At 47.9% G+C, this 23,615-nt stretch overlaps 1 protein-coding gene across 1 annotated transcript in view; it reads right to left on the bottom strand.

Annotated features, from left to right (window-relative positions):
* LOC137620658 (DDB1- and CUL4-associated factor 10 homolog) overlaps positions 1-23,615 on the bottom strand; it is a 65,880-nt gene that overhangs the window by 25,124 nt on the left and 17,141 nt on the right. Inside the window, exon 3 of the mRNA XM_068350995.1 lies at positions 10,359-10,556. Coding sequence (XP_068207096.1) covers positions 10,359-10,556 — 198 coding nt within the window. The remainder of the gene's footprint in view (positions 1-10,358; positions 10,557-23,615) is intronic.

Genomic DNA, 23,615 nt, shown 5'->3' with positions numbered 1-23,615 from the left:
TATTGGAATTAGGGTAATGTAGTGGTAGAACCCTCACCCACTACTCCACTCGCTGCAACGAATGGACCCAGTGTGTAGCAGTCCTCGTAAAGAGTCTGGACATCTTTTAAGTAAAATGACGTAAACACTGACTTGCTTCTCCAAAAAGTCGCGTCCATAATACTTTGCAGAGATTTATTTTGCTTGAAGGCCACGGAGGTTGCTATAGCTCTAACTTCGTGCGTCTTAACCTTAAGCAAACATCGGTCTTTCTCATTCAAGTGAGAATGAGCTTCTCGTATTAAAAATCTGATAAAATATGACAAAGCATTCTTTGACATAGGCAATGATGGTTTCTAAACTGAGCACCATAATGCCTCAGATTTACCTCGTAATGACTTAGTACTGACTTAGTACGAGCTAAATAGAACTTAAGAGCTCTAACAGGACATAATACTCTTTCCAGTTCGTTGCCTACGATCTCTGATAAGCAAGGAATATCAAAAGATTTAGGCCAAGGACGAGAAGGCAGTTCATTTTTGGCCAGGAAACCAAGTTGAAGTGAACAAGTGGCTTTTTCTGTAGAAAAGCCGATGTTCTTACTGAAGGCATGAAGTTCACTGACCCTTTTAGCCGAAGCCAAGCACACTAGGAAAAGTGTCTTGAGGGAGAGATCCTTCAGGGAGGCTGAATGTAATGGCTCAAACCTGTCTGACATGAGGAACCTTAGGACCACGTCTAAGTTCCATCCAGGAGTTGCCATACGACGTTCCTTAGAGGTCTCGAAAGACTTGAGGAGATCTTGGAGATCTTTATTGTTGGAAAGATCTAAGCCTCTATGTCGAAAGACCGAAGCCAACATGCTCCTGTAGCCCTTAATCGTGGGAGCTGAAAGGGAGCGAACCTTTCTCAGATGTAAAAGAAAATCTGCGATTTGGGCTACAGAGGTACTGGACGAGGACACAGATGCTGACTTGCACCAGTCTCGAAAGACTTCCCACTTCGACTGGTATACTCTAATGGTGGAAGCTCTCCTCGCTCTTGCAATCACACTGGCTGCCTCCTTCGAAAAGCCTCGAGCTCTTGAGAGTCTTTCGATAGTCTGAAGGAAGTCAGACGAAGAGCGGGGAGGCCTTGATGGACATTCTTTACGTGGGGCTGACGTAACAGATCTACCCTTAGAGGAAGACTTCTTGGAAAGTCTACCAGCCATTGAAGTACCTCGGTGAACCACTCTCTCGCGGGCCAGAGGGTAGCAACCAATGTCAACCTTGTCCCTTCGTGAGAGGCAAACTTCTGCAGTACCTTGTTGACTATCTTGAATGGTGGGAATGCATATAAGTCCAGAAGAGACCAATCCAGTAGAAACGCGTCTATGTGGATTGCTTCTGTATCTAGGACTGGAGAGCAATAGATTGGTAACCTTTTGGTCAACGAGGAGGCAAAGAGGTCTATGGTGGGTTGACCCCAAGTAGCCCAAAGACTCTTGCAAACGTCCTTGTGGAGGGTCCATTCCGTGGGTATCACCTGACCCCTCCGACTGAGACAGTCTGCCAAGACGTTCAAGTCCCCCTGGATGAATCTCGTCAACAGGGAGATGCCTCGATTTCTTGACCATAAGAGAAGGTCCCTTGCGATCTCGAGCAGCGTGAAGGAGTGTGTGCCTCCTTGCTTGGAGATGTACGCCAAAGCTGTGGTGTTGTCTGAGTTGACCTCTACCACTTAGTTTCGAAGAAGCTTTCGAATATCATCAAGGCCAAGTGGACTGCTAATAGCTCCTTGCCGTTGATGTGCATACTCTTCTGACTTGAGGTCCACAGACCCGAGCATTCCCGACCGTCCAGGGTGGCACCCCAACCCAAATCCGACGCGTCTGAGAACAACACGTGGTTTGGGTTCTTGACTGCTAGCGATAGTCCCTCTCTCAGACTGATATTGCTGTCCCACCATTTCAGGCATGCCTTTACTGGTTCGGAGACTGGGAATGATACCGTCTCTAACGTCTTGTCCTAGTTCCAGTGAGAGGCTAGATGGAACCGGAGAGGCAGAAGGTGTAGTCTCCCTAGTGAGACAAACTGCTCCAGGGATGAGAGAGTCCCTACGAGACTGTTCCAACTCCTGACTGAACAAACGTTCTCTTTTCAGCATTAGTTGGACTTCAAGCAGGGCTTGTTCTATTCGGGTGGCAGACGGAAAAGCCCGAAAAAAACTGGACTGCAAATCTCCATCCCCAAATATAGAATAATCTGGGATGGGATCAGTTGGGACTTTTAGGTTGACCAAAAGTCCCAACTCCCTGGCCAGACTCAACGTCCAATGTAGATCCTGCAGACAGCGAAGACTGGACGATGCTCTGAGAAGCCAGTCGTCCAAGTACAGGGAGGCTCGGATCCCCGATAGATGGAGGGATTTTGCCACATTCCTCATGAGCCTCGTAAACACGAGAGGAGCAGGACTGAGGCCAAAGCACAGGGCTCAAAACTGGTACCCCACATTCCTGTAAACAAACCTCAGAAACGGCTGGGAATCCGGGTGTATAGGAATGTGGAAGTATGCCTCCTGAAGGTCGAGAGAGACCATCCAGTCGCCTTCCATTAATGCTGTCAAGACAGCCTGGTAGACTTCATTGTGAAGTTTGTCTTGACAATGAACACATTGAGCGCACTTGCCTCTTACGTACTCCTGCAGTGAACATGGCTGCCAGATCATTGGAGCCATCCCTGAGGGACTTGTTCCTGCAGAGAACGTGGCTGTCAGATCATGGAGCCATACCTGAAAGCCTTGTTTATGCATGACATAATTGTACAGCAAAACTTCAAACGCTTGAAAAAACTCCTAACAGGAGATGGTCTAGCTCTGAAGTCGACCATAAAATCTTGGAGCGTCTCATGGCCAGGCGCCAGGGAGAGTCTATGAAGTTTGAGAAGTCTATCTGGGCAGAGGCAGGAACTCCCAAGCCGAGAACTTCTCCCGTGTCATATCAGACTCTCACTCTATAAGCCAGCTTAAAAGTAGGGAAAGCAAAGGCTGTCTCCCCCAAACTCCTCCTGGTGACTAACCAGTCGCCTAGCAAACGTAAAGCTCTCTTAGAAGAGCGAGAGAGCACTAGCTTATAAAACAACGGCTTCGAAGTAGCTAGGCCTAGTGTAAACTCTGATGTTTAGGCGAACGAGGAGCAGCAGTTACAAAAAGATCCGGACAAAGATCCTTAAAAATCAGCATAATTTATTTAAAGTCCATAGAGGGCTGAGCAGCTTTAGGCTCCTCTCCGTCTGAGAGTCCTCAAGGGAATATCAGTAGGAGGGGGATCAGCAACTTCCTCATCTGAAGGAACCTTGTCCGACAATAGCCGAATCTCAAGCAAGGGAGAGACCTGCCTTGGTGGCAATGCTTGACAAGCAGAGTCCACACGCAAAGGAGCAACAGTAGCAGTCAAGGACGCTATGTCATGTAACTGCTTAAAGGACTGACCAGTAACAACAACAGGTGAGGGAAGACGTTCGACGTCAACTCGAGACTGCCTTGACTGCTTAGACTGAGCAGTCAAAACAACTCTTGACTGCGGTGCTTGACGCTCAACGTCAAAACAAGTCAACTATGCTGGTTGGTGAACGTCCTGAACGTCAACAAGAGCAAGCGGCAGCGGCTGAACGTCCACAAGCGGCTGAGAGTCAACACGGGACTGCATCGAGTGAGGCTCTACTAAACACGATTGACGTGACTTTGTAACGTCAATGTCAACAGGACGAGCAAAGGTTCGTTTGGGCGGCTGACGGCCAAGATCTCGATCAGCTAAGTGGAGAGGATCATCGTGAACCTGCTCAACAGAATAGTCCTCCATAAGAGAGGCAAGCTTATTCTGCATGTCTTGCCGTACAACCCATTTAGGATCAACGGGAATGGTTGCGGTAAGAGACGAGGGTAACGTCTGTGACTGCAAAACCTTGCCTACAAAAAGACTCTCGGAGCCTGTGTTACGCTTTTGTTTAGGCGGCGAGCAGTCTTCCGATGACTGCATAGGGTCAGAGCTGTCCTAATGGCTACAACCAGGACGCTGGACCTGTCCTGAAAGGACTGACTTTCGCTTAAAGGGCCTCGAAACCTTGTTCCACGGGTTCTTATGCGAAAAGCCTTCGGATGACGAGGAGAAAATTGTCTCGCTCGTCTTATGGTAGGGGCGGTGTTGATGAGACACGCCTGAAACCATAGAGGGAACGTCTGTTCGCTGATCAAGTCCTCTCGAACCCATAAGTCGTACGACATTACTTCTCCCCTGGGCTTGGGAGCTTGCAAGAGGTCTCGGACTAGGCGAACGACAGGCACGAACAGACGAACCCTCGGTAGCAACACTGATAACACTTTCCGCAATTATCACTTTATCACTACGATTTTCTGTTTTGCACTTACTTCACTGAAATCGAATTTTTCAACAATTCACATTAGGTATGAATAAAACTGATTTCTACCTGAAGCACGCAATTCTACCCTCATCAAAAGGTTATAATTGCGAAATAAGTCGTATAATGTAAGCACATTAATACAAGCAAAAAACAGTAAACATATATTAAGATAAAAAGATCAGTGGCTGGGAAGGGAGACTAAACACTAGTTCATTCAAAACTACGTTTTCAATCTCTCACCGTACAGTGCCTTGGACGCGAATAAAAACTAAAAACGTTTTATCCTTTCTCCCCGTACAGAGACTAGGGACGAGAGTAAAAAAAACTGACTCGAGAACAACGTTACTCGCTTGGGACGAGAATAAAGATCGGAACACACACACACACACACTCTCTCTCTCTCTCTCTCTCTCTCTCTCTCTCCTCTCTCTCCTCTCTCTCTCTCTCTCTCTCTCTCTCTCTCTCCTCTCTCTCTCCTCCTCTCTCTCTTCTCTCTCTCTCTCTCTCTATTTCGCACCGAAGAGAAGAGCCCACTTACCTTTCGTCAATAAACAGGTTATTTCACCAAAGGAAAAACTGAAAGGTTTTTCAATTAAACAAGTTCCTTTAAAATAGTATTTAAAACATTTAAGTTTTGAAAGAAGAATGAACAAAAACGTCAGAATCAATTTACTCTTTCTGCAAAGTGAAACCGTGATTATCTCTCTCTCTATCGTAACGATAGAGCGCAAACTGCGTAGCATAATTAAAACTAAACGTTAGTTCATCTTTGAAACAGTACGAAGACTATTCAAAGAAAATCTTTCATAACACATCTACTAAAAAATATTCATTTAGTAAGTTTTAAAATCATTTGCCTCTGTAAAAGTTATTTACGATTGAAAGGGCTCAACGTTGTTTAACTTCGGGTTTCCAAGTTAGGACCGCCTACTCTCGGATTAGAGGAGGAATAGGAAAGGTCGCATATAAACAAATCATTAAAATTTATCTTGATGTTTATTATAAATGGAAAGCTAATCGAAGAGGCCTAATAAAGGCGGGTTTGAGATATAAAATATATAGAGGAAAATCTATAATTAACAACAACAATTTATTACGTGATAAGATAATTGCTAAAAAGCCTTAAAACACACTTCCGTACTAAGGGAAGGGTCGGCCATTTAAAAGTCAAAGTAAGTCCAAAAAACAATCCAAAGTCATCAAAAATTAAATCTATCCAAAAACGAGATTTAAGTTGAAGATAAAACACCTGCACTGCGAAAGCTCAAACCAAAAGGAAGTACTTCACCAAATATGTTGAGAAAACTCCAGGTTATACAGCGAGTATTGATACGTCTTGTCGTTAAGGCCGACAGAGAAAAATTGGGTCTGTTTACATGTATATGCGGTATCTGGCCGATAGTTGGCGCTAGTGGGCACACCCGCAACCTTCATAGCGATCGCTCGCGAGTTTTTGTGTGTTTTTCTGTCGAGCCGCCGGAGGCTCAGCTATTATATATTCACCGGCTAAGTTAAATATTTAAAAATGAATAGTTTTCACACACCCCACATAAATCTAACAATAGTTTAAATACAAATGTAGTGAACCTGACTATGCCTTTATGGATGATCCTCACTTATCTTTAGATAGCCATGTTTAATCCTGATATCCAACTTATCCTATGATACAGAACAGTGCAAATCACTTGGCATTGTAATTTCAAAAAAATCTCATAAACAAAAGTATGCAATAATCTGCAAAAAAAAATAACTTGGAATTCTTATTGTTTATAAGTGCTGTTTGATTTTACCCTTAGTATTTCTCCATTTTATACTACATTATGCATAGTGACCTTCTTGATATAAGGGTTAATAATGCCAATAGGAGCACAACACCTAAATTAACCTTCCACTTTATTTAACCTACACTATGCACATAGGAAGTCAGTAAGTCCAATAGAATCCACAAGAGCAAAGTCAACATAGTGTTGATGTACTGTATAAATATATGGTACTTAACTCAGGCTTTCAATTGGTTCTTATACACAAGTCTCTCACATAACAAAGTACTTTAGATTGAAGTAATAAACTGTATTTAGTACTGACTAATAAATGAAAAACAAGACAACAGTTAACACAATAATTTTTTTTAGAAAAACAATCCTTAGTTACTGTCAGTCTTTAGCATAGGCTAATTTCCTATGATCCCTTCCAATTTCCTGTTGCACATGATGTGTAGACTTTCTATTGTGCAATACTGTACCTGAAAACATTGCTTATGGACTATATTATTATTATTAATAATAATCAATTCTTTATTAGTTTCCCAACTTAACTGTGATAAGCTGTCAGGTAAAAAGTTTAAACAATCTTTGGTAAGCTACCAAAAAAATTGAGAAACTTATCTGTGATAAGCTATGTCTGGTAAAAAGTATAAACAATCTTTGGTAAGCTGCAAAAAAAAATTGAGTAACTTGTTTGTGATAAGCTGTCTAGTAAAAAGTTTAAACAATCTTTGGTAAGCTACAAAAAAAAAAAAAAAATGAGTAATGTATTGAAATATGACAAATTTAGAAGTAATTTGAATTTTTCCTAAAGATACAAACCTGTAGCTATTTATAAGGGATATTGCTTTTGGCAAAGCTGAAAGACGAGTAAAGACTTTTAGCGAGGGTTAATCATCCACCCACTAGTTAGTGGTAGGGTGGGGGGTAGTTTGCTGCCCTGCTCAATCACACACTTGGGCTTAGTAACTACTTTTGCTTGCAAGTAGGACTAGGGGGATAGATGCTGGCAGGTCAATCTGTATAAATAGCTGCAGGTTTGTATCGTTAGGTAAAATGCAAATTACTTAAAATTTGTCATTTATTCTGTCACTAATACAAACTAACGCTTAGGAGGGTGTAAGTCCGTGCCAACTGACTTCTTGGCATCAACTCAGGTTTCCCGTGCGTACTCTGCATGTAACTAGTAGAAACCCTACACATCACTAAAACCGTGTAACACACAGTCAGCGCCCTACACAAGTTGTGTGTTTGTAATACTAGCATTGTGACTGTCTAGGTAAGAGTTCTTCGAGTTGTAGGAATCTTATGAGGGTACCAGAGACATTAACCAATCGGCCCTCTTTAGGGGTATGGGGACGCACCAAGTATCATTTTAATACCAGGTTACACAGGAAAAATAGTTTTACCTGTAGAAAGGTCAGACCAGCTTTACAGAGGACCCCCGGGATGCTGATTCCCCAAAAGAGGTGAAGCTGAAAGAAAGAACCAGTCATTCTTACGCATTCATCCCAGACTAACCTCAGCTAAACTTTTCCCTCATCCCTCTGCTACTTGTCCATCAATGAGCCTGAGGTGTTTAAACTGTTTGTTGTGCAGCCACCACAGGACCAATAGAGAACATCTCCATATTCCTGTGGGTCACGTTTTGAAAGTAGTGGGCGGTGAAGGTCATCTGACGCTTCTACACACCCGCTTGTAATACCTTACCTGGTCCAATTGACAACGGCACAATTCCAAGCTCAGGCTTGGATGAGTGAGGCTTAAAAGAGGAAGGTTGCTGGACTTTCGAAGGTTCCCTCTTGGAAAGGAACAAGAATGGACTTCCGCCATGCTGAGGATCCTTGGGAGATAGATAGTTGATTCTCAGCTGGTCTAGCACTGAGGGAACAAGTCTCTCTAGTGTGCGAAGGTTCCGGACTAACCTGTGCACAGGAGGCTCCTCTTGACGGAGCAGAGACTGCCGACATAGGAGAGAGGATCTCTCAGGTGGAGGACGGCAGGAGTCGTCTATGCGGCGATCAAGCCTGCACTGTCCTGCACTGGCAACTGGCGATCAGGAGCTTACCTGTAAGGGTTAGAAGGAGAGTTACAAACTCAATTAGAGAAGTGATGATATAGTTCTGGCGAATGGTGTTTGTGGGCCGGAAGATGACTATGCGAAGCACAGGATCTATTAGAACAGCGAGGAGCTGGGGAACGATGAGTTGGAAAACGGCAAGGAGGAGAGCGCCAAAAGGTCTGCAAACGGCCTGAGAGTGAACACCTGTAAACTGGTGAACAACAAGCAGCTGGCAAACAATAAGCAGCTGACGAACTAAGAACAGCTGGTGAGAGTGACAAGCGACTGGAATGACAAGCAGCTGACAAACCATGAACAGCTGGCAAGTGACGAGCAGTCAGAGAGTAATGAGTGACCGGCGAACAGAGTCAAAGGAGAGTCAAGAGAAGCAAGCGAGTGATGTGAATATGTAGGCTGAAAGCAGGACTGTCAATGACGATCTTGTGAAGGCAAGGGACAAGGCGAGGAGTGATGGTGACGAGTGACGATCTCTAGAAGAAGGATGACAATCTGAGGGTGACGAGTGACGAGCAGCAGACGAATGGTGAGACTCTTAAGCCGAATGTCTAAAGGGTGAGAGATAAGATTGCCGGTTTCTAGAGGAACTGAAGAGATGTCTCATGACAGGAAGGGAAGGAGAACATCTAGAGCGTCAAGAAGGATTACACTTTCTGGGAGCTCGTCGGGGCGGTGAAGTTCCTCCGCAGAGGAGACCTGCTCTGCAGGGAGAGGCATGATGGCATCTGGAAGTTCTCTGAAACGGGGACTCTAAGGGGGACCTCACTCTAGGACAAGAGAAAAAGGCCCACCCGCAGGAGAAACCTGCCTCGGGCTTTGCTCCACCCGACAGAAGAGTCTGCTCAGCATGGGGGGAGCGCAGTCTTCGGCAACAGCAGCAGACGAAGGCGAGGAGCGGGATCCTTTGACAGTCAAGATAGACAACACTCCGGTATCATGCCGTACCACACTCAACAGTAACAAGGGCTCCACCTCCGAGAAAGCTGGTGTACGCTTCCTCTCAACACCAAGTTGAAACAGTTCCAGCAATGGCTCCTTCAACAAGGGACAGGTCATACCCAGTAATGGCCAAACCTGTAACACATCATAGAATGAGAAGGATCTGCTCGAGGGGAGGGGCAGGACTGCTTCTCTGGGGGAAGCAGTCTTGTCCCTCAAAACTCAAGGTTGACCTGATGTTAGCCGGTCTATGTTTCTACTAGATCGTTCTCCTGGGGAGATCGACTGAGCAGAAGCTTTGGGAAAAGATCTGGGGTCCAAGAAGTCCTAGGTTTCTTCAATTTCGAGGAAAACCGTGAAGGCAAAGAATCTCTCTTGAACTTTTTCTTTTGCCAGGGACTAAACCTCTCCCTCTGGGAGGCAGACCACTCTCAGCATTCAGGGAAGGTGTTGTCCTGATCACAACGATGCCCTCAGCAGGACGGACACAACGAATGCGGGTCCGTATCAACAGAGGACATGAAAATCGTGCAAGAGTGGACCTCAGGTTCTAAACAAGTTTGCATGAGGCTGGTTAAGGAGAAAACACACAATCTAAAAACAAAAAACTCAAAAAGCAATTATGTCAAAAAGGGAGGAGGAGAGCGGCAACGTCCGTTCTCCACCGAGCCAAAACCCAAGTGCTTACTCAACCCAGGTGTGTTAGTGAGCGGGGTAGTAAACTACCTCTCAAAACCCTGCTAACTAGCGGGTGGATGGTTAACCTTCGCTAAAAGTCTTATGGCTCGTCTTTCAACTCACCGAAAGAAATATCCCCTATAAATAGCGTTGGTTTGTATTAGTAATGGAGCAATACGTTGTTCAAAAGGACCACTGATTCAATTTAGAACATTTGTTTGCTACACTTCTGTACTCCTTGGTTATGCATTTTAAAATCATAGAACTGTATTGAGTACTTTTTGCTCCTCTAATGTTACACAAATAAAAGACAACAGCACTGGTTCCAAAGTGAGGTGTAGTAACATAAGCACAAACAGTCACAGCACATTGCCCGTGTCTTTTTAAGTGTTAAGAAAAACTAATTGTGCAAGCTGCAAGGAAATATGTTTGGGCCTAGCCTCATATAAATCGGAGCAATTGTATGTTTTAATGAATTAGATAAAAACCTAAACATGTCTACCTGTTACAATAACTTACCCATTAATATCCCAGCCAAGAATTTTTCCATCAAATCCTGAGGTAACAAGAATTCCATCGGCAGCAGAGTATTCAATGTTTTTAACCCAGTTGCTATGGCCCTCAAGAAGACGAATGCGTCTCTTAAGATTTCGTACATCCCAGAGGGCTACATTGTGGTCGTCACTGCATGAGGCAAATACTCTTGTATCTAGGAACCTGTATGAGAGAAAAATTTAGGTAAATATGACAAATTTGTAGATAATTTATATTTTTCCTAACTACACAAACCTTAGCTATTTAATAGGGGTATTACTTTCGGCATAGCTGAAATGACGAGCCATTAATCTTTAACGAGGGTTTACTACCCACACCACTAGTTAGCGGGGGTAGGGGAGGGTAGCTTGCTACCCCGCCCCCCATCTCACACCCCTGTGCTTGAGCTCACGTTGCTTGGAGGTAGGACTTGAAGGGGGATAGGGCTGGCAGGCAAGTTTGGTTAAATAGCTAAGGTTTGTATAGTTAGGAAAAATACAAATTATCTAAGAATTTGTCATTTGTTCCGTAACTGGAAAACAAACCACGCTATTTAATAGGGGTGACTTACCCACTAGGAAGGATGGACGTACCAGCCAGTCTGGCATTTGGCTTTGCCCCGGGGCTCCTTATCTGAGTGTGTTAGCACTCACGAAATAAGGAGTCCCTCCACCTCGCTAAAACCTTGCTACGCAAGGTCTGCGGCCTAAGCAAGCTGTGTGTGAAGGTATGAAGAAGTGTGACTCGTCCTAGAAAGTTGATCTGAAATTCTTTAGATGGAAACTTGCAGACTAGGACTTTCCCAATACCACCTCGTCAAGGTATGGGGACGTAACAGTATTAATATTAACACTAGGAAGACAAGGGAGCATGGTTTACCTGCAGTGGTTTGAGGTCAGCTATGCAGAGAACCCAGGATGCTGCTTTCCCCAAGAGAGGGGATGATGAAGAAAAGAATAAGGGCCAGTCAAACCTTTTCCTTCATGCAGACTAAAACCAGTAACAATGCCCTCAACCTTCTGTTACTTGTCCAAGAAGGAGCTTGAGGTTTTAAACCAGCTGTTGTGCAGCCACCACAGGACCGATAGAGAACGTATCGAGTCTTGTGGGTCACATCTTGCAGGTAGTGGGATGTGAACGTGGTTTGTCATTTCCACACCTAAGCTTGAAGAATCTGCGTCACTGAAAAATTTTTTTTGAAGGCCAGGGTCGTAGCAATGCCCGACACCATGTGCTCTGGGGCGACGTGACGGAGGGGGGTTTGGATTCAGTGCCAGGTCAATGACCCTACGAATCCATGCAGAGATGGTGTTCTTGGTGACCCTGGTGACCCTCCTCTTAGTCCTTCCTGTCCTGACCAATAGTGCTGGCACACGAGGACGGGCTGCAGCTGTTCTTTTGAGGTACAGACTCAAGCTCCTTACTGGGCATAGTAAGAGATGGTCTGGGTCATCTGTTACAGTATGGAGACTAGAAATCCGGAAGGAGTCAAATCAAGGACCCGCTACTCCCTGATTCTGAGTCTTAGCAACGAACTCAGGGACGAAGCTGAACGTTACCTCCCCCCATCCCCTTGAATTGGCGACGTCATACGAGAGACCATGAAGTTCGCTGACTCGCTTGGCCGAGGCCAAAGCTAGCAAGAACACCGTCTTCCAGGTCAGGTGGCGATCTGATGCCTGGCGTAATGGTTCATAGGGAGGTCTCTTAAGAGACCTGAGAACTCGAACCACGTTCCATGGGGGAGGTCTCACTTCCGAGTGAGGGCACGTAAGTTCATAACTCCGTATGAGTAGAGAAAGTTCTAGCGATGAAGAAATGTCCATTCCTTTTAGTCTGAAGGCGAGGCTTAAGGCTGATTGATTTATTGATTGAAAGTTTTCTGGCATCCTGACATCTAAGGTCATTGATGCCAATAGCATTTATTATACTGTATATGAAAAATAAAAGGGAATTTAATTAAAACCATAAAAGTTAAGAAGTCATTATAATAGTTAAATAGTTTTCAGAAGACCTGCTTCTGAAATAAATCTAAAAATTCCGCTCGCATAGTAGGACACATCATGTCCAAGAATCTTGGCAAGGATGAACCTGCCATCCTCACCTCGAGCCTCAAACAGATATCTATTTCTTAAGTTAGTAAAATTAGGGCATTCGGTCAACAAATGCCTCACTGTTGAAGGTATCAAACAATCATCACAATACGGTTGGTGTTGGCCCTTCAGCAGAAACTCGTGTGTCAACCGTGTGTGACCAATACGGACACGACAAAGAGTCGTCTCCCATTTTCGAGGCATCATATTATACCTCCAAGGTGATGTGATATTTGTTACTACCCTCATTTTATTGCCATCTTGACTATCCCAGAGCTGTTGCAATTTATTACAAATCATTTTCTTGATGTAAGGTAGGAAATCATTACAGGGAATGGGATACCTCCTTGGTAGCAACTCAGATGCCGCACTCTTTGCCAGTACAATCTGCCTTCTCATTCCCAGACACACCTACATGTGCTGGAACCCAACAAAATCGAACTGTTATACCTCTCCGTCCAATAATATAAAGCCATTCTAAAATCTTTAAAACTATAGGGTTACTAGAATTAAAAACTTCTAAAGCTTGAAGAACACTCCTTGCATCACTAAAAATTGTAAAATTACCCTCATTTTCCAAAGCTATTTTCTCAATAGCGGTTAGTATGCCACACAGTTCGGCAGTAAATATGGAAGCTGTTATTGGAAGTGCACCTCTACAATTAAAATCATTACTATGTACTCCAAATCCAACGCCAGCATCAGACTTGGAGCCATCAGTATATATAAAGGAGCCATCAGTATATATAAAAGTCGATCCCCTATGTTCTGCAACATGTTCCATAAAAAGAGACCTGGATTCTAAGTCAGTCGTATTCTTCTTAACTCCAATAAAGTATTTACAAAAAGATACGTCAGGTAATTTCCATGGAGGCGCTGATGATACCTTGAAAGGAAGCACCTTAATTCTAATTATATCCAGATTTTTTAATAATTATTTCACCCGAAACCCAAAAGGTTGAGGAGATTTTGGGTGCAACTCAAAGTATGTTGAGTGCCTTACAAGGCTTGCAGTCTGAAAGGCTAAACAATTAGGCTTAAGGCTGAGTGATAGTCTTTCACTGCCGAGACTGATAGGCGCATTTCTTCCCGCAAATACACGAGGAACTCCGCTATTGCTGGAATAGTGGCATCGAGTGGAGAGATACCCCTTCCACGACACCAACCACAGAAGACTTTCCACTTTGCCTGGTAGACTGCTGCTGATGACTTTTGCAGGTGTCCGGACATTCTGATTGCAACTTGTTGTGAAACTCCTCTCTCAGAGAGGAGATGCTGGATAGTCTTTAGGCATGAAGTCGTAGTGAACCTACGGCTTTGTGGAAGACGTTAGCATGTAGTTGTTTGAGTAGATTGTGTCGTGAAGGGAGTTCTCTTGCCGGCTCCGTTAGGAGTTGCACAAGGTCCAGGAACCACTCTACGTGATGCCATAGCGGAGCTTTGAGGGTCATTGAAAGATTGACCGATGTTCTGATCTTGTCGAGTACCCTCCTCATTAGACAGAACGGAGGTAAGGCGTAAATGTCGATGTTGTCCCACTCTTGTTGGAAAGCATCTTGCCAGAGAGCCTTGGGATCTGGGACTGGGGAACAGTACAGCGGGAGCCTGAAGTTCAGGGCCGTTGCAAAGAGGTCCACAGTCGGAGAACCCCACAAAGTCAGGACTTTGTTGGTTACTAGATAATCCAAAGACCACTCGGTACTCACTATCTCAGATGCTCTTCTCAGGATGTCGGCGAGCACATTTATTCCTCTTGCCTGGAATGAAGCGTGCCGATAGTCCTATCAAGTGGATTTCGGCCCATCTCAGTATCTCTACTGCTAGATGGGATAGTTGCTGCGAAAAAGTACCTCCTTGTTTGTTGATGTAGGCCACTACTGTGGTGTTGTGGCTCATCACCACCCCAGAGTGACTTGCCAGGTACTGTTGGAACTGTTGAAGGCTAGAAAAACGGCCTTCATCTCTAGGAGATTTATGTGGAGGTACTTTTCTGACTCTGACCAGAGGCCTGATGTCGTGTGGTGCAACACGTGGGCCCCCACCCTTTTTTTTTGAAGCGTCCGAAAACAGCATAAAAAACGGGGGGAGGACGAGAAGATCCACTCCCTTTCCTAGGTTCTGGTTTGCCACCCATCACTGGAGAGCCTTCAGTTCTGCAGATCCCATGGAGATCTGGATGTCTGGGAGTCGTACGCTTGATTCCACTGGGACTCGAGTCGCCACTGGAGGGATCTCATCCTGAGGCGACCTATAGACGGGCCAGCGATGAAAGGTGACCGAGGAGACGTAAAGACAATTGGGCTGGAAGTTCTTCTCGTCAGAGAAAAGGGCTTGCTACCTTCCTCAGCCTTGCTATCCTGTTGTCTAATGGGAAGGCTTTGTGGAGAGTGGTGTCTATAACCATGCCTAAGTATACTAGTCTTTGAGTGGGAAGCAGGGAAGACTTCTCGAGATTTACCATGATTCCCAGATCTTGGCAAAGTCTCAGAAGTCTGTCTCGATGTTGAAGAAGGGTTGACACCGAGTCTGCTGGGATTAACCAGTCGTCCAGATAACGGAGGAGATGGATGCCAATCCTGTGTGCCCAAGATGATACTAGGGTGAACACTCTGGTGAAGACTTCTGGTGCTGTGGAAAGACCGAAGCACAGCACATTAAACTGGTACATTCTGTAGTCTAGGCTGAATCTTAAGTACTTCCTTGAAGACGCATGGACTGGGATCTGAAAGTACACATCCTTTAGGTCCAGTTAGCACATGAAGTCTTGCGGTCTTACTGCTAGTCTGACCATGTCTGCCGTCTCCATGCCGAACGGAGTTTGTTTGACAAACTTGTTCAGAGCTGAGAGGTCGATGACTGGTCTCCAGCCTCCAGACGCCTTCTTTACAAGATAGAGTCGACCGAAGAAGCCTGGGGGTCAATCAAGGACCTCTTGGGGAGCGGCCTTCTTCAACAGGGTCTGGACTTCTGCCAGAAAGGCTTGCCCTCTTGCCGATCCCACGGCAAGGGAGTTCAATGACACTGGATTTGTCGTCAGGGGAGGTAGAGATGTTATGAACGGGACGCGATATCCTAGACTGATCACGGAGATTGTACAGGAATCGGCCCCGAGTTGCTTCCACCTGTTTGAGCAACTTTGTAGGCATCCCCCCATTGGTGGAAATGCAGGGGGACTGCCAATCCTAACGTTTGCGGCCTCGACTGCTCCCTCTAGAATTATTGCCTCCCCTGAAGGACTTTTTGCCTTTCCTTCTTTGACAGGAAAGGGCTTAGACACCATAGTCTTCGCTGCTGTTGTCGTCGTAGTGGTCTCGACTGGACAGGACTGCTGTGGTGCTGGAGGCTTATAGGGCTTAGATGTTAAAGCCCTATGAAGGAGGGAGTCTTGATGAGACTTCCTCCACCTCTCAGCGGCATGTTGCACATCCTTAGGCTCGAAAAGAACAGACCCCGCTAAGGAATGTCTGAGCCTATTGATCTCGGCGCTAGGGATCTTCTGATGGAATCTCTCAGCTACTGCATCCCGACGTTTCAGGATGGTATTTGCCCACAAGTTCGAGACTTGGTGAGCCAGAAACTCGATCGTGCGAGTACCTGAGAGAAGGAAGGTTTCCATAGCTTTCCTGGTACGTTCCTTGGAGAAATCTTCAGAACGTATCAGGATACCTAAGGTCCCCAACCAAATATCGAGCCACGAAGTGGCTTGCATAGCATACTTAGCGACTTTCTCCTGATTGAGGATCTCGGCTGTCGAGAATGAGACCTGCCGGGTGGAGAGTCTCTCAAGAAGGACTCCCCTGGTTAGCTCTTCCAACGAGTGGTGAAGTGGAAGAGCTAGACAAGGCTCCTCTAGGATCTTGAAGTACCTCCTCTGCTGTACTCTTGGAGGTGGGAGGAGCTTGTTGGTGGTACCAGAACGGTTGGAGGAGGACATCTTGGAGAGCTGTTGCGAGATCTTGTCCTTGGTACTCTTTACCCCTTGAGACCAGGGCAGGGCTGCACTGGTCTTAAGAGGCCTTTTGAGTACCAAAGACACGGTCTAGGACTGTGTCTTTGCCCTCTCAAGGAGGGATCTCCGAGTCGGAAAACTCGTTGAGAGCCCTCATTAGAGTCAAAACTTGCCAAAACACATGTTCTGACTCTTGTTGGTCTCCTCCTGCTGTAGGACTTGCAGCGAAGTCTCCTTCTATTCCCGAAGGCTCTTCTTGTGGAGAGTCGCGGACATTCCCTGAGTGGCTAGCTGGCTCCATCCTAGTCTTCGTGGAGGACTTAGGCAATGTCTTGGAGTCTTTAGATTCCTTCCTGGGAAGGATGTAGGACTCCAACATTGACGAGGGTGGCATGTTCCTTCCAACCCTTCACTGAGTGGACCCCTCAGTGCGATGAGAGGTTTCCTCCATTGGTGCGATAGGGGAAAGTCTCTCCTCGCTTGATTCCCTTGGAGACGGGAAATATTTGTCCGAAAGGGAAGGAGAGGCAGACTGAGCAATAGAAGGAACCTGCCTCGAAGGTCTACGTGGAGGCAGTTTCGCCCTTGGGGAAGTGACCGCGTCTGGAATTCTTCTTTTTCTCTTCAAAGGGGTACAAGAAGTCATGGTTCTGTGTCTCAATTCAGAGAGGACAGGCTTGAAAGCCTGAGCTACGGCTCTGATCAGGGCACCAAACCAGGCCTGTTGGCTGACAGGTGCGCTGTCAGACATACCCCTTGAAGGAAAAGGGATTGAAGGATCCCTGGGAGGAGTCACTATAATTGTTGGGTTCGCCTGTGGTAGCTTTGGGATCCTGGACCCCTCTGGAAGTTTCCCTTCTCCCACAATGCGCGGTGGCATGCACTTGCGGGGAGGGAAATGAGGCAATGGCAATCTTGCCGTACGTCGTTCTTTAGGATGTGTAGTCTCGTGCGAGGGAGAATAATGACGCTCGTGCGATGGAGAATATCAGGGCTCGCAGGCAAGCGGGAGAGTGTTCGCGCACGTCTGTGGCGGCCGTAGGGCACGCGCAGGAGAATTCCCTCGCGCGCAGGCGATTCATAAGGAGCATGCGGGAAAATGTTGGCGCGCATCCCTAGGAAAGGATTGACGAGCTTGCGGATGAGCGCGGGAGAAGGCTGGCACACAGGAGAAGGCTGGCACGCGGGAGAAGGCTGGCACGCGGGAGAAGGCTGGCACGCGGGAGAAGGCTGGCACGCGGGAGAAGGCTGGCACGCGGGAGAAGGCTGGCACGCGGGAGAAGGCTGGCACGCGGGAGAAGGCTGGCACGCGGGAGAAGGCTGGCACGCGGATGAAGGCTGGCACGCAGGTGAGCGCTGACGTGTTGGTAAGGGTTAGCACACGGGAGTAGGCAGCATGGCTAACTTCCCAAGTCCTCCTATCAGTGGAAAGTTGGCAAGCAGGCTTTACCTGGTGCGTAGGATGGTGTGCAAGAGATTGGGATGTTGAGCGTGTATGCGCACATGCAGGAGAATGTTGGCGCACAGGTAGTTTGCGTGCAGGTAAGTGTTGGCGAGCAGATGGGCGCGGACGCGTAGGAGACTGTTGGTGCGTAAGCGCAGGGCACATGGGTGTAGTTTGTGCATGCAAGGCCTGGCGCGCAGGCGATCGTGGGCGCATGTGCGCATGAGGGCGCGCATAGCGCGTGATAGAGCTATGCTTTTATTGGAGCGTATACGCATGTTGGCGCGTACGCCCTTAATGCCCTGTGTTACGGTAAGGATGAATATCAGCACGTAGTGATGGGGCCTGAGGAGCTACTAATGAGCGCTTGTCAGGTTTCGTGGACGCGTAGCGCGTAAGAGCATGTTTGGATAGAGCCTTATTAGGTCCATGCAGGAACGGCGACGGCAGGTCGGCAGATCTGTCGGGTGGAAGGTCGACGTGTCCTTTAAAAGGACGACCTTCCACCGAAGGAGAACGCGAACGATCTGCAGAGAGGTCCAGGACCAATGCAGGTGCAATGACGGATGATTGGTCTAGAGGCTCCTCTGCGGGGGACTGCATCGAAGATGTTGAACCAAGGAAGCGCCTCCTCACCGCAGGTGAAGGAAGGCCTCTATGGCGAAGAGGAAGGCGAGCAGTCCTCCGAAGAGGAATCTCTGTAAGTGAACTCGGGGGGAGAAACACTAGCAGGAGAGACTGACGATGGATATAGTTTCCCCCTTGTAGGTTGATCAGGAACAAGAGAAACTAGGCCATCAGCTACTGTCGAGTTTGGAGTGGAAGAGGAGATGGGTGAGACCACATTGGATACCTCTGACACCACAACGTCGACAAGAGACAGAGGATCAACCTCTGACACCACAACTTCGACAAGAGACAGAGGATCAACCTCTGACACCACAACGTCGACAAGAGACAGAGGATCAACCTCTGACAGTGCCACCGATTGCTTGACAGCAGCACCCAATCGTATGTAATTATGCAAACGCTCCTTGGAGGGCAAACCCGAAAGCCCCAAGGAGGACCAAAGCTGAAATATCACAAATTTTTAAGTAATTTGTATTTTTCCTAACATACTTACCTAGAACTACCTTCATAGGAGTTACTGGTAACTCTACCTAACCGACCAGCTTTTGGTATAGTTTACCCTCTTTCCGTTTTCTACAGGGTCAACCTCAGGCAGTGTGGTATGTGCCCTGAGGCGACCCGGGGTCGGGCAGCGTGCTAGCTCAGGTCGTCGAATCGTCAGAAGTTTCGTTGGAACAGGTACTACTCGACCCTGCAGGTTCTCGGGGAAGGATGGGTGGGCCATAACCCGAAGGTAGTTCTAGGTAAGTATGTTAGGAAAAATACAAATTACTTAAAAATTTGTGATTTGTTCCAACACGGTTACTTACCTAGAACTACCTTCTTAGGAGACTTACACTTTTGGAGGTGGGAGTGTTCTGCAGGGACCAGAATTCGACGGGGAGGCACGCGAGAGAGAGAACCTCTAAGGAGGTCTTGGTTCTACGACCACTAGAAAACTGCACGAAAAGTAGGGGAAACTATCCAAAATACTCACTTAGTGTCTAATGGCTTACCTTTTCAAAACCAACTCCGATACATGTCCTCTTGAAGGGCGTTCCTTCCAGTGACTAAGGTCTTTTTCAACATCTTCCTGGGCCGGACGGTCCGGGGAAGGAAGGAAAGGGGGGTAAGGTTAAGGAAGGAACTAGTGTCTCTTGGTATAACACCCCTGGTTACCCTGGGGCCATGACCTTAGATTTCTTGAAGGGCCGAAATGACTGGGCCAATGGAAAATCTGCTCAAGGATTTTCTCGAGCAATCTTTGAGATAGTGTTCCGTGAAGGTGGACTGTCTAGACCAGGTCCCAGCCTTCAGGATCTTTCCCACAGCCATGTTTTTCTCGAAGGCCAGGGAGGTGCTCAGACCTCTAATATCATGTGGCCTTGGTTTTCCTGGGAGAGGAGTCCCAGAAGCCTCGTAGGCCCTCTTTATCACCTGTCGCAGCAAGAAAGAGATAAGAGTTCTTCGAGACCGGTTTCTTCACCCGGCCTGTTGAGACGATTAATTTTTGATCTGAGGGCGGAATTTTGCGGTCCTCTCTAGGTATTTTCTTACTGCTCTCACGGGACATAAGAGTAGATCCTTTGGGTTGTCAGAGCGAGGGATGGCTGGCACTGAAAAACCATCAAACCGAGGATCCCAACACGCCGGGTTCTGCGTCTTCGCCACACACCTAGGGACGATCCTAAAGGCAACTTCTCTCCACCCTTTGGAGTGTGAGACCTCGTAAGAGAGGCCGTGTAACTCGCTAACTCTTTTCGCCGAGGCCAGGGCTAAAAGAAATGCTGTTTTAAGGGTGAGTTCTCTGTCTAGTACGTCCCTGAGAGGTTCGAAGAGTGGCTCTGACAGAACCTTGAGAACTCTGGCTAGGTCCCACTGCGGAACCCGTACCTCCTTGGGGGGACATGATTGTTCAAAGCTGCGGATGAGCATAGAGATGTGCCTTGAGGCTCTCAAGTCAAATGTCCCTAAGAAGGAAGACTTGACCTAGGGCTGCCCGTACTCCTTTGATGGCCGGAATGGACGAACCCACGTCGTCTCTCAGGTGCACCAGAAAGTCTGCAATGTCCTGGATCGACGCCCTTAAGGGCCTGATGTTCTTGGACGCACACCACTTCAGGAAGACTGCCCACTTTGCCTGGTAAACTACTGCCGAGGAACGCCGTAGATAACCCGACATCCTTGCCGCGGTTCTCGATGAGTATCCTTCTTTTTTCAGGAGCTTCTCGATAACCTCCACGCGTGAAGGCGGAGGGATCGAGGGTTTTCGTGCCACCTGTGAAAGTGAGGTTGACGCAGGAGGTCTGGCCTGTCCGGAAGCGGCCAAGGAGGACGAAGAGCTAATTCTTTTAGGTCTGCGAACCAGTCTCTCTCCGGCCACCAGGGCGCTACCAAAGTCATCGACAGGTTGGACGACTCTCTCACTCTGTTCAACACTTGCCTGATCAAACTGAAGGGAGGGAAGGCGTACACATCGAGGTCGTCCCAGGGATGTTGGAAGGCGTCCTCGAACGCCGCCGACGGGTCTGGGATCGGAGAAGAGAACACGGGGAGTTGGGCGTTCAGACGTGTGGCGAATAAGTCTATCACTGGGGAGTCCCAAATTAGGATGACTGCTCGAGCTACCTCCAGGTGTAGGGTCCACTCTGAACCTATAACTTGACCCGCCCTGCTGAGGCCGTCAGCCATCATGTTCCTCTTTCCTGGGATGAACCTTGCCGTCAGTTCTATCCCTTCTTCTGTCGTCCACTCTAACAGTTCCGTGGCTAGGGCGCATTGAACCCTTGACTTCATGCCTCCCTGTTTCTTTACATACGCCACTACTGTGGCGTTGTTGCACATTAACGCCACAGTGTTTCCTCGCAGGAAGTGTGCGAACTGTCGACACGCCCTCAGAACCGCTATCATTTCCAGGATGTTTATATGGAGAGACGCCTCCTCGCTGGACCACTGCCCTTTTGTCGATTCCCCTAGCAGGTGTGCTCCCCAACCCTCCTCCGGTGCGTCCGTGAACAACAGCATCTCTGAGGGATCCGGGGCGAAGGGCATTCCCTTCTCTATGTTCGACCTGATGTTCCACCAAAGAAGGGTCTCTCTCGTCTTCGGGAGGACTGGGACTATTTTGTGGGGCTCCTTGCCTTGGGTCCACGACTCCTTCAGATTCCACTGTACCGGGCGGTGCCAGAGTCTCCCTTGCGGTACTAATTTCTCCAGCGAAACCAGGTGACCCAGTAACTTCTGCCAGTCCTTGGCCCTCCTGGGTTGGCCCGTCAGGAAGGGTTGAAGGATATGTTCCAGGTTAGCTAACCTCTCCCCCGAGGGGCAGACTCTTACTAACTGGGTGTCCAGGACCATCCCCAAGTAAGTCATTCTGGTGCTGGGGACTAGCTGGGACTTCCCTAGGTTGACCGTGATCCCTAATACCCTGCAGAGGTCGAGCAACATAACGCCTTGCTCCTTCAGTAGTTCCCTTGAGGCAGAAAGAAGCAACCAGTCGTCCAGGTACCTGATCAGTCGTATGCCTTTCTCGTGCGCCCATGCCGAGACTGTGGTGGAAACCCTCGTGAACACCTGCAGGGCCGTCGATAGGCCGAAGCAAAGGGTTTTGAACTGCAGGACACTGGACTCCCACTTGATTCTGAGGAACTTCCTGCTGGAGGGGTGCACGGGGATTTGAAAATAGGCATCCTTGAGGTCGAGAGACATGAGGAAATCCCCCTCCCTCAAGGCTGCTAGCACTGTCTTGGGGGTGTCCATTTTGAAATCCGTCTTTGAGACGAACTTGTTGAGGGCTGAGAGATCTATGACCGGCCTCCACCCTCCTGTCGATTTCTCCACAAGGAAGAGCCTGCTGAAGAAACCTGGGCCGGGGTTCTCCACTGTCTCTAAAGCTCCCTTGGCGATCATGGACGCTACTTCCTCCTGTAGTGCCGACCTCTTCAAGGGGTTCTTTGGAACCAGCCACTCGGCCCGGTGGGCTGGGATGATAGGGGTAGGCTCTTCTAGGAAAGGGAGTTTGTAGCCCTCTTTCAGTGCCATCACCGTCCAGGGATCCGCACCGAGATCCCGCCATGCTTGCCAAAAATGTCTGAGGCATCCCCCTACTAGGGGCTCCTGAAGGAGTAGGGGGCCTCCCTTCCTACCTCCTTCTGGAGGAGAGGCCAGACCTACCTCTCCTAGAGTTACCGTAGAAGGGTCTGTAGACTGACTGAGGGCCTACGGTGGTCCTACGGGTGGGCTGCTGCGAGGCTTGAAGCCAAGGAGCTGAAGGTGGTTCTCTTCGAGGCAGCAAGGGTGTGGCCTGTGAGGAGTGAGGGACGTCCGTTGAGGCTCTTCTAAACGCGGACTTCCTCATGGGGGGGAGGGGGCTAGGATCCGCGTCCCTCACTTTCTTCACTTTCTCCATTGTATCTTCCACCAAATTGATGGGGAAAATGTCATTTCCCCACACGGAGGAATTCCTCAGTCTCCTCGCTTCTCTGTCCAGTAACTTCCGCACCAGTTTGCTCAGTACCGTATCCCTCTTCCTAAGGACCCAGTTCGTAGCCACGGACAGAGACTGGGATGATAAAAACTTAAAGGCCTTGCCCCCCGAACTAACTAGATCCCTCAGCATGGCCCGATTGTCCGGGAGGGAGAGGTCGTGGGATGCCTGAAACCCCACCAAAGCGCAAGACCACCAATCTAACCAGGAGGACACGTAGACCAGGTCCTGTGCCATGTCCTCCATTATAGAGGCTCCTGACGGGGAAAAGCACACGGGGGCAGTGGAAGCCCTGTCTTCCGAGGCTCCCTGGTTCAGTAAGGTCACCGCTGCTTCTACCGCACGGGGTCCACCGCGATGCCCTTCGGGGACGTAAAAACGTTTCTGGGATTTCAGGCCCGGAAGAAGCTTGGAAGAACTCTGGCTTCTGGGGGCCTCCGACAGTCCTGCTAGGTACTCGTCTATTTGTTCCATCCCCAACTTCACGTCCTGAGCGAGAGGGAGAGACAAAGAGGGCTTTTGTTGCACCGGGCTGTTGATCATTCTGGACAGTCCGGAGAGCACGGCCTTTGCAGCTGAGGGCTTGGGTTCATCCAAACGTGATGCCGCCGAATTAAGAGCCAGAACCTTATGGTAGGAGGAGATGTCGTCAGATGAGCAC

This window comes from Palaemon carinicauda, chromosome 27 (genome assembly GCF_036898095.1).
Source record: "Palaemon carinicauda isolate YSFRI2023 chromosome 27, ASM3689809v2, whole genome shotgun sequence".
NCBI classification, from domain to species: Eukaryota; Metazoa; Arthropoda; class Malacostraca; order Decapoda; family Palaemonidae; genus Palaemon; species Palaemon carinicauda.
Note: the sequence above shows the minus strand (reverse complement) of the source record. Positions and strands in the feature narration are given on the sequence as shown.